Source organism: Typopeltis vanoorti, chromosome 13 (assembly GCF_054136105.1).
Source record: "Typopeltis vanoorti isolate ZY-2024b chromosome 13, IOZ_Tvanoo_1.0, whole genome shotgun sequence".
Classification (NCBI taxonomy): domain Eukaryota; kingdom Metazoa; phylum Arthropoda; class Arachnida; order Uropygi; family Thelyphonidae; genus Typopeltis; species Typopeltis vanoorti.
The window spans coordinates 31,771,217-31,783,529 of NC_143561.1; the positions used below are offsets into that span (position 1 = coordinate 31,771,217).

General features: G+C 35.1%; 1 protein-coding gene across 1 annotated transcript in view; it reads left to right on the forward strand.

Moving 5' to 3' along the window:
* The window catches only part of Ptpmeg (protein tyrosine phosphatase Meg), a 558,329-nt gene that overhangs the window by 477,139 nt on the left and 68,877 nt on the right, over positions 1-12,313 (forward strand). The window contains exon 21 of the mRNA XM_090403197.1: positions 6,890-6,973. Coding sequence (XP_090259323.1) covers positions 6,890-6,973 — 84 coding nt within the window. The remainder of the gene's footprint in view (positions 1-6,889; positions 6,974-12,313) is intronic.

Sequence of the window (12,313 nt, forward strand, 5' to 3'; positions counted from 1 at the left end):
AATCTCAGAAAAGGTGGCCAAGATCTTAAGAAAGCATAATCTGATGGCCATTTATAGACTGCACAGAAAGCTAGCAATCCTTATCTGCTCTCCCAAAGACCAGCTACAGCCCACTGGATATATACCTGGAGTGTGCCAGGTACCATGCAGCTGCAACCTTTCATACTATGGCCAAACATGCAGGGCAGCCAACATCCATATCAGAGCACCAGGACTACATCCATTTCCACCACTTTGGCTGCTGAGGATTAGCAGACCTCTGGCATGGAATAAAGTCACTTTACTCCACCAAAGCAAATTTAAATTTGAGAGACCTTTCCTGAAATGTGCATGTGTTTGATACCAGTGTATTAATCCCTGAAGATACCAGTTTAACTTTGGCAAACATATAGGAAATAATAATTAAAATATTTTAGTCATTATCTACTCTGTTATCAATTTCCTGAAATAATATGATGCATGTCATGAAGGACAGTGAAGGACATTGCCAAGACTCATTTGCTTGTTGTTTACCGTTCTAATAATAAAAAGCATAGGTGATCCAGACAATCTTTAGTGAATGGCGCACTCATGCTTTTGTCCAGAGGTTGCAAAAGTTTGTGTTATAAATAACTTATAAAGTTGTTTACATCCTTGACAATGCTCCTGGGCATTCAACAAACCTTGAAGATTTGTATACTGATGCCTTGGATGTTAGGGTTGTTTATTCACACCCACCACTACATTGTCACTTTTGCAACCAATAATGTATACCAGGGTATCATTGTGGTCTTCAAGGCATGCTACTACAACCTTGAGAAGGATTGTGGAGGCAGTGCAGTGCTGACATCTAATTCTTTTCTTTGAGAGACTACTGAAATGTTTGTTACGGCCTTAAGGATATTAAATGACTTCCAGCCTGGGAAAGCCTGAGAAGAAGTGTCAGAGTCATGTATGAATGATATCTGGCAGAAATTGTTGCCTGGTGTAATTCCTGACTTTCCTGGGTTTGAGTCTGTCTCAGAAGGGCTGATGATGATGTGTCTGTAATGGTCAAGAATGTTAGCTTTGGGAATTTTCACAATAATGATGTCAGTGAGTTGCTAGAAAGTAATGGAGAGATTTTTTTGAAAGAAGATTTGGAAGAGCTTGCAGCACAACTTGCTAAAGATGATAGTGAGGAGAACGAGGAAGTGCAGGAAATGATATCACTGAGTTGTGTATGAAGGAGCAGTGTCTCAAAAAAAGGAAGGCATGCCCCTGAGTTCTGTTCTTGGCCCCTACTCTTTAACTTGTTTGTAAATGATATATCATGTGGGCTGACTGGGGATCTTCACTTGTTTGCTAATGATGCAAAGTTGGTGAGAAGATGTGAGTGCTAAGTAGCACTGCTGATATTAATTCTCTTCAGAAAGATTTGAATAGACTTTTGACTTGGACAAAGGAGTGGGGTTGCAGTTTTAATATTAATAAGTGCATTTTGGAGTGCAGAAAAATAATGCTGTGTACTACAGGAAGTGGATGTAATTTGAAATTTGGGAGTGATGGTTGACAGTAGACTGAAGTTTAGAGGGCATTTTGCAAGTGTGCAAAGGCTGCACATCATAGCATTACTATGATAAGAAATACTCAAATATGTAAGAATAAGGAAGTGGTTGTGCCCCTGTATAAAGCACTAGTCAGACCACACTTGAACTATCATGCACAAATTTAGTCATCTGGTTTTCAGTGTGATGTGGAAACATTGGAGATTGCAGAGTTTGGTGGATAGGAGGAAAAGAGGTGATATGATAGATACATTTAAGTTAGTGGTAGGATTTTATCGGATTAATTCAGAAGAGATTATAAAAAGAGTAGACAGTGATCAGGGAAGAACCAGAGGCTATCCCTGGAAGTTATGTATGAGCGTGATGAAGAGGGATGTGAGGAGTAGATTTTTTACATGGAGAATTGTGAGCGAATGGGACGCATTACCAGAATGTATGTTAATTCAAGGATGTTAAGGATTTAAAGATTAGGTATGATAAATATGTTGTCGGTTGAATGAACCTTTGATGATGAGTCTGCCGACTTTATTGAGAGTGCAATAATCATAATAATAAACATAAAAAAGGTGGAATTCAAAATGAACATTAAACAAGCAGCACATGAAACATTGGGACAGAAACAGATTTTACTCTCTCTCTCTCATATATTGAAGAAATTAAAGCACTATGAGAAACTAAAAAAAATTGAATTTAATATGCATTTACAAGATAAGATTGATATAGCCAAATATGAAGAGTATGAAAGAATAAGAAATAAAATAAACCACAAAATAAGATTCATAAAGCAAAAATATTGAGAAGGTTAGTCTAAACAGCTGCAATATTAATTATGGAGCACAGAAACCAGTATTGAGAATGATCTAAAATCATAGAAAGAGAGGAGTAGGAAAACTATTTTACCCAATTATATAATGACAAAGAAATAAAAATGTCTGAAATACAACAGCCAGAAAACACAAATGAAATAGAAATATATAATAGTTTAATAGAATCAGTCATATCAAAACTAAAAAATAGGAAATCAGCTGAGATTTATTGAATTTATAATGAATTGCTAAAATATGCAGGTCAAAAAATTACCAAGAACATGAAATAAAACACTGGCAAAATATCAGCAAATAAGTTAAATAAATATTAATTATTTTCTTATTATTCTGTGTTGTGAATTAAAATCATTAAAATTAACAAAACATGGGATGAGAATATCTTCTGTTAAACATTATTACATTTAGAGGAAGAGATTATGCAGTTGTGAAGTCATAATCATTAAGTTTACAAGAATGCATCTCTTCATCAAGCTCTTCATCAGCATTGGCTTGTTATTTAAAATAGTTTTAAATAACAAGCCAATAATTTTAATTATCTTGGTTGTAATACATAAGCTACATTGAAAAAATGGATCCAGAACATAAAATTAATAAATTCACCAGAATCATAGGCATGATTAATTGATAATCTTTAAACCAAATTTAGTACAAAGAAATGCAAGGTTAAGTATATTTAGTGTTTTAGCTAAACCTCTTTTACAGTATAATGCAAAAAAAAAAACAGTACTGAATAATTACAACAATGTATGTTACGGAGTAAACTGGTATCGAAGTTCAGTACTCCCCCCTACACACACACACACCATACCATATTATATGGAAGTGAAATATGGGGGAGAGAAAAAATAATAATAATAATGAAATATAATCAGCAAAAATGAAATTTCTAAGAACAGCAGTTACCTGATAAAAGAAATGTTGGTGGCCTTATGAGAACTACAACAAGAACCAAGAACTACAACTATAAACCAAGACGGAAAAAAAAAGAAATAGAAGACCCTTAAAAAGATATAATGCCAGCAGTCCTAGTACCATGAAAGGAAGAAGAACAAGAAAAATTATTTACTTAGTTTCTGTGTTCTATTATACCGTTAAAATAATAAACAACATGTCCACACGTACAACAAGAACCAACTTTACAAAGAATAAATAATTATAGAAACAAGTGGCTTCCAATCTGTGAATAAAATGTTATTCACAGATTGGATCACAAAAGAAATGCTAAACTATAAACCAAGACGGAAAAAAAAAGAAATAGAAGACCCTTAAAAAGATATAATGCCAGCAGTCCTAATACCATGAAAGGAAGAAGAAGAACAAGAACAATAGGAATTCCACGCACTTAAATCTGTTATGCAGTTAAATGGGTTTAATCGCTGAAAATTCCAACATATAGATTCATAGAGTTCTGTTCTGACACCTCCATCAAACATAGAATGATGAGATAATGAGACCAAACATAAATGCATGAAACTGAACCTCTCACTAAAATCATGAAGAAGCATCACCTCATATCTACATTTTTCTTATCAACAACCTCAAATTTTTTACCTATCATTAAGAGTAAACACTCTTGTCCACAGATTTATGCAACAAGATCTAACTCAGGCAACTGCTTGTAACAGAATTGCATAAGTTGGACCTTAAGTAACATGAATCCATGCAGAATCCTTTGGAAAAAAGCACCTTATTAATAAATAGAAGTAATAATTTTAAATATGAACATTTGTTTTGCAAGAACTTTTACGCATTGCAGTTTTCCCAATAAAAATTTGGCTGATTCTTATCTGTAATAAATGTAATTATTATTATTCATTTTTTTTTTTTTAAATACATTACGTCTTTAATATTGTTATTTTAGTTTAATTTGTCAGGCATGTACCTTCTGGCATACTGCACTTGCCATGATTAGTTAACCAATTGTTGCAAGTTCAGTGTTGTTTTGAATTTTCCTAATTTGTTATCACTGATGCTAGATGGTTAATTTCTATCCATCATATCTGATTCTTTATTTATTTATTATTTTTTTTATGATGACCCCACACATGAAAGGTCATAAGACCTATAACTCTACAGTGCCACGTGTGGATAAGTGATTAAGAAGTAAAAGACAACCTATTGATATGTTTCTTAAAAGGAGGTTGTACTTAGTGGGAAAAGACAACATGAGGGAGATTTTTCCAAAGAATAGAGGTGGGTGGAATGAAGAAAGTTCTTGAGAAGTTTGTTCCACATGTTGGAGCTGGACAGCATATGGCTGTTGGCCAGTGGCTGCTGCTCTAGCTCTTACATCGATAGAAGAAAGTGAAGGAATGGTAGCAACCAATTCAGAGAAGCAATGTCCAGCGCAGCACAGAAACAGAGCGCCTATGGTAAAGTGACTGAAGGAAGTCTGTGAGGAAAGGGTCATCTGTTAAGCAGATTGCCCTCTTCTGAATTTCATCAAGAATTCTTAGGGAGTTCTTTGGTGCTCCACCCGAAATGTGAGAACGGTATTCTAAGATTGGTCAGATATGAGACTTAGAAAATATTAGTAGTTGAGAAGAAGAGAAGTAATGTTTAGAACAGAAAAGAACATCAAGCTTTTTAGAAGGTGAGGCTATGTATGTAATATGTTTGCGGCAGGATAAACTCAATGTGACAGTCAAGAAGAGAAAGCTGAAAGGAAACTGGAACATTATCAAAGGTAAGAAGGAATGAGGTAGGATCTTTCTTGCAGGTAATAAGGCAAGCTTGAGGGGGGGGGGGGTTGCATTGAAATTTACTAAGTTGTTTTCATTCCATTTGAGGATGTTGAGGAGATCAGTGTTTGAATCACTGTTTATGGAAGATCTTGAGGCATCTAATATTACAGTACTACAGAGCTTCTCAGATGAGGAATAGGAATGAATACTGTCTTTGGCAAAGCCAATGACAATATTCATTCCTTATTTAAGCTGTGAGTAGGATGGAAAGTCAGAGATGGAAGATCATTAATGTAAAGGAGGAAGAGCACAGAACCCTCGGGCACTCCTGCATTGATGGAGAAATCTGTTAAGAGGAAGCCATCCTTCATGACACAGAGTGAACAGTCAGTGAGAAAACTGGCAATTCAGTCGCAGTGTAGAAGAGAGGCCATAAGATGGCAGCTTGTTGACGAAACCTCAATGCCAGACATCATCGAATGCCTTTCAGATATTTGTATCCACAGTTAAAACATTAATATTTATATAATTTACTTTCATGTATAGAGTGTTGAATTATGAAACTAAAGTGTAGGGGAATGCAGCTGGGTTGTGATGGACTTGTGTACATAACTTACACATAGGAAGTGCACAGACTCCATCCGAGTGTGCCCTCAAATACTGCTACCTGCATAGCATTGACCTGGTCAATCTCCAGGCGTAATCTAGCATGGTAAGTGGCAGCAAGATTATTCACCAACTGATTGGGAAGCCTTGAACAGGAGATTGATGGAGAAATCTGTTAAGAGGAAGCCATCCTTCATAACACAGAGTGAACAGTCAGTGGGAAAAATGGCAATCCAGTCACAATGTAGAAGAGAGGCCATAAGATGGCAGCTTGTTGACGAAACCTCAATGCCAGACATCATCGAATGCCTTTCAGATATTTGTATCCACAGTTAAAACACATAAATCACATTAGTATTTATGTGATTTACTTTCATGTTAGAGTGTTGAATTATGAAACATAAAGAGTAGGGGAAATGCAGCTGGGTTGTGATGGACCTGTGTACATAACTTACACATAGGGAGTGCACAGACTCCATCCGAGTGTGCCCTCAAATACTGCTACCTGTATACCATTGACCTGGTCTATCTCCAGGCATAATCTAGCATGGTAAGTGGCAGCAAGATTATTCGCCAACTGATTAGGACGTCTTGAACAGATGTTACTATCAGGTTTGGTTCCATGCACTATCTGGCAACCAGCCTACATTAAACTGTTTTACTGCTGTACCCTCAAATGGAGCAGAAATTGGTTCCCCTAGATGAACAACGATATCAATGTGATGAGCATGCTCAGCAGGGCTATCACCTGCACCACATGTGAGAAGAAAGGGGGAAGACAGAAACTAGATGCCTACTCAGGGGATAAAACATGGCATTATCCACTTCATGCTTTCAAAAAGCAGGGTGGTGGTGGTGTTTCACCGGATGATGAAAGAAATCTACCACCTAAAGGTTTAATTGGCATTTTCTCACAACTAGGGAAGATATACATTTAAAGTGGCAATACTCGCCCTGCTGTAGTCCCATTTTGTGGAAGCAGGCCTACTATAGGAAGGTGGAAATGACTTAGCTTGGAGAGGCTTTATATTGTTCAATCACCATACATCATAATGGCCCACATGATCAATAAACACTTGCCTCTTCTATGTTTGTCTTTATGTTCAGATTAGATTTACTATTCTTACTTTTGATGGATGTGTCTTATATTGTTAGTAATGACATTAAAAAAAAAAAAATCAAAAGTTATTATACTTTGTAGACATACTTTAAATAAGAATATAATCTGCATTTTATAATGTTGCAGATGGAAATTCCTACCTCTGGAATTGTGAATAGGTATATTGCAACACAAGGACCATTACCTAATACTTCTTCAGATTTTTGGCAGGTAACTTTATGTTTTGTTTGTTTACTTACTATTATATGAACAATTTTTCATATTCATACAGTTCCCTGGTATTTTCTCATGTGTTATTATGTGTTATATGGCTTATATGTTGTTGTATATAATGTTGTTTAAAGAAATTAACAACATATAATAACTAAATAATTAAAAAAAAAAAAAAAAAGAAAGAGAAGTTTCAACCCTCATACCCAATGTGGGACTCGAACCCATGACCTCTTGGTTGGAGAGCGAGTATACTCTCCACTCAGCATATACTTGTATCAAAATGCACACAGGCACTACTTCAAAGACAGAGAATTAACAGGAGAAATACAAGGTCTTTAGTCCTAAAATTATGTCACCTGTTGGCTTTGGTTTGGTGGCCTTGACCATTGGGCTGATTGTCTGCAGATGCAAGTTTCCTGCATGATGAGGCAAGTATATTTGTTTGGCTTAGGATAGTTTGTGTGGGCAGAAGCAGATTTGAGGAAAAGCTTCTCATTGAAATTTGCTTGTTACTTTCCCCCATTGAATCCTAATAGGTAACCAGAGCATGGTGTGCTAAACCTGAGCGGCCATAGTGGTGAAAATAGATATTATGCATTTTATATATGCAAAAAATGTTACTGATGTTTCAGCATTCAGAAACCAAGATACCAATCTCAGGTTAATTTTAAATATAATTTATACTATGAACCAAGCCTTGGCCAGCATACTTGGCTAAGTAGATAGCATAACTGTTCGCCATCTAACAAGCTTCAAATGCAAATCCTGCTGTGGGAAGGGAGATGTTTGTGAATGTCTGTAGGCAGGAGGTGAATTTCATCAACCTATGTGAAATCGCTGCCTTTCTTGTTGGAAGTCAGAAGTGGCTTGCAAAAGTTCCCTGTTTGGTCTCTAGAGCAGAATTTCCAGATTATGTTTACAAACCACCTTAACTTATCCATGATACTAATAATGGTGTTTAGTATTTCTTCTCATCTTCTTTCTGTCATGGATTTTAGGCCAAGTGGATTGTGCCAGTTTGATGCCGTCGCTTTCTTGGTTTTCCAATTCTTCTTTTTTCATTTATATTATATCTGTATAGTATTTTTGGCAGTCTGCTATTATCCATTCAATTTAGATGTTATAACCATTTTTGTTTATATTTACTTATATAGTTGTAAGTTGGTTTTATATTCAGGAATTGTAAAATTTCACTTGTTTTATGGTTCCACTTGGTATATCCAGCTGTTTTTCTGGAAAATTTCATTCCTGCTGTTTGAATCCATTTTTCATTCTTCTCTTTTATAGTCCATGTTTCACTTCCATATAATAAAGTTGGTTTAGACAGAACGTTATATAGTCTGATTCTGGTGTGCATTTGTACCAAGGATGGCTTAAATATATTATTTATTATGCCATTTACTTAAACAAAATTTGATATTTTAAAGTCTATATCTTTTTCAACTTCATATTGTAAGTCGCATCCCAGGTATTTGAAAGTATTTACTTGTTCTGCTATTTTATTATCTATCACTATTTTACTTCTTATTGGATTTTCTCCTTTGAAATTGAAAGCCATTATTTTGTCTTTACTTATAATATTCTCATTAATTTATGTTGTTCTAAAATTTCATGAATTTACTGATTTCTGTAGATCATCTTCTGAAGTAGCTAATATAATTTGATCATCTGCAAATAATAGTATATCTATCTTTATTTGTATACCAAATGGGTTATGCTATTGCCAGATTGTTATAATTTTATTTATATATATATATATATATTAAAAAGCAGAGGTAATATGGTACATCCTTGCCATACTCCTCTTGATATATCTTTTTTTATATATATTAATATATAAAAAAAGATATATTAATACCGTTTTTCAATAAAAAATGGTTTTAATAATTTTGTTTCTCATATATTTGTAATATTATGTATAATATAATATGTAAATAAAAAATGATGGTACAACATGACAAAATTTCATGCCGGCTGGGGCGTCGCCCAGTTAAACAAGGCCCCCATTGTTTTCGCCAGGGAACCAGGGCGAACAGCGAAAAGTCAGCTACTGGAATAAATCTGAAAACAAACCCCAACTCAACATCACCAGAGTTAAAGATCGGTATTATCAACGTAAGAAACCTGAATGGAAAAGAAATGGAGCTAGCTGAGGAATTAGATAAGTACCAGATCGACATAATAGGGGTGACTGAAACAAAAAAGACCAAAACTGGTGAGATCTTTCTGAGCAATAAATACAAAATGTTATATTCAGGCAATGACAATCAAGGAAAAGAAGGAGTAGCCATAGTATTCAACACAAAATACGAGGCTAATCTTCTTGAATGGCAGTCAGTCTCAAGTAGAGTAATGTGGGCAAATATGAGAATGGGGAACTGGACAATGAGACTTATTTGTGCCTATGGTCCCACAGAAGGTTCTACTAAGGTAGAAGTGGAGGAATTTTTTGAGGCTTTAGAAAAAGCAACTGACACAATGAAAAAGGAAAAGTTGGTCCTTGTTGGGGATCTAAATAGCAGAGTAGGAAATGATTGTGAGACATACAAAAATATTTTGGGAAAATTTGGAGAAAAGAGCAAAGCTAATAATAATGGCAAATATCTGTTGGATTTCTGCTCAGGACATGGACTGGTTATTACTAACACCATGTTCCAACATAAAAATGTGCACAAATTCACATGGAGAGAAGAGGCTAGGAATAAGAAAAGTCTCATTGACTATGTTATTGTTGATAGTGATGTTTTCTCCTTGGTGCAGGACACCAGAGTGTGCAGAGGATTTGAAATTGGAAGTGATCACTATTTAGTCTTGAGCAGGATAAAATTGAATTTCATATTGAAAAGAATAACATGTAAGAAAGTTTTAAAGCGAATAAAAGTTGAGCAGCTCTCAGATGTGAACTGTAGACTAAAATACAGAAATATTATTGAAAAGAAAATGAAAGGGTTTGAGAACAGGAATCAAACCTTGGAGATTCAGTGGCAAACTCTGAAGGAAACATTGATTGATTCTGCCAGAGAGGCATGTGGTGAGGTTGTGCGCAAGGATAAAAAAATCAGAACTCCTTAGTGGACACAGGAAGTTAAAGAGGCAGTGAAGGAAAAGAAGAAAGCATATCAAAAGTTCCTGGCAAATAAGTCAGCTTTTACTCTTACAGAATACAGAGACATATGTAAGAAAGCTAAACAGTGTGTAAAACTTGCTAAACAAAAGTCATTGGAAGACTTTGGCAAGAATATAGAAAATAAATATCAAGAAGGTGGCAAAATATTCTGGAGGTTGTTGAAGAAGCTTAGGAATGGAGGAAAGAGTGCTGTAAAAGGAATTAGAGATGATAAAGGTGACATTAAAACGGGAGAAAAAGATATCCTTGAAGTATGGAGTAATTACTTTGAAAAACTGCTAAATGAAACAAGCAGTGATGACAGCACAGTGATAAAAAACACTGACCAGGCATGCAGTCAGGAATACATATCCATACTTGAAGTAGAAAAAGCCATCAAAGGTTTGAAATGTGGAAAGGCAGCAGGAGTAGATGATATTCGACCAGAAATGCTGAAGTATGGTGGTATAAGAGTCTTACAGTGGCTGCACTGCATAGTTCAGAAAGCCTGGACAGAGGGACGAATTCCCGATGATTGGAGTAGAGCTCTCATAGTACCCATATATAAAAAGGGCAATAAAACTGAATGTGAGAATTACAGAGGTATTTCCCTACTGAGTGTTCCTGGCAAGATCTATGCAAGTATACTTGAGAAATGGTTGAGAAGAATTGTGGAAGAAAAGCTTGGTGAAGAACAAGCTGGATTCAGGAGAAATAGAGGCTGTCAGGATCAGATCTTCACTTTACGACAAATAGTCGAGAAAGCATGGGAATATAACAAAGATCTGTATTTAAGTTTTGTCGATTTGGAAAAGGCATATGACAAGGTGCCAAGAGAGAAGCTATTCAATACGCTGCAGTTATATGGTGTCAATGGGGCATTATATCAAGCAATACTTAGTCTTTATTTGAGTTGTGAGTCAGCAGTTAGAATTGAAGGAAGTACAGGAAGATGGTTTAATGTTAAATCTGGTGTGAGACAAGGATGTACATTATCCCCTCTGTTATTCATTATCTATATGGATCACATTATGAAGGAATGTGGTATTAAACCTGATATCAAAATTGGAGATGTTAATGTCAGCTCTTTGCTTTATGCGGATGATGTTATACTTCTAAATAAATCCGCTACAAGTCTGCAAGATTCTCTGACTAAATTGAATAGCTGTTGTAATAGATATGGTATGAAGGTCAGCAATAAAAAGACAAAGACAATGAAAATAGGCAGAATCATTGAAAATGTCAACTGTGTTGTGATTGGAGAACCTGTGGAACAAGTAAAACATTTCAGCTACTTAGGCACAATTTTTACTGAAGATGGTAAACTAAATATAGAAATAGACAACAGAATCAGCAAAACTGGTATGTTGGGAAGTCAATTGAATAAATTCATATGGATTAAGAAAGAAATTAGTCGGAACACTAAATTAGCTGTATACAAGACTGTGTTCAAACCAATTTTAACTTATGGATCTGAGAGCTGGGTCAGAAGTAAAACACTTGACATAAGACTAGAGACCGCAGATATGAGAGTCCTGAGAAAGATTAGAGGCGTGAACAGATGGCATCAATGGCAATATCATATTAAAAATGAGGATATTAGGAAAGAACTTGACATTGTCAGCATCCAGGAATGCGTTAGCAGAGCTAATCTCAGATGGTATGGTCACTTAAACAGAATGGGCGAAGAAAGATTAGCAAAACAAGTGTTCTCTGCCAGGTTGGCAGGAAAACGACCCAGAGGAAGACCAAGATATTGGTGGATTGATGCAGTACAAAGTGCATTAGATGATAGAAATATAAGATCTGATAATGTTGGAGTCTTGACAAGTAACAGACTGATTTGGAGGAAAATTGTAGATAGGAAGTTAGTAATGATGTAATTTTTTCATGTAGTACTGTCATATCCTGTACACCCCTTGAGGGTATATGGCAGGAATTTGATGATGATGATGATGATATGTAAAATATTATGTATAATATTTGCAACACATATCATTCTAATATTAACAAATGAAGATTATACAGAGTTTTTTATATAATGAATGACTAATATAACTATATTAGTTATTTCCGTAACTATAATAGATTAATTCCATAAACTAATTACCAGTTAATATAACTATAATTGGTAATTTTCAGTTGCAGCTGAATAATTTTTTTCAAACTTTATTATTTATATATAATAATATATTTATAAGTAAGTTTATTTGTAAGCTTCATATTATAGT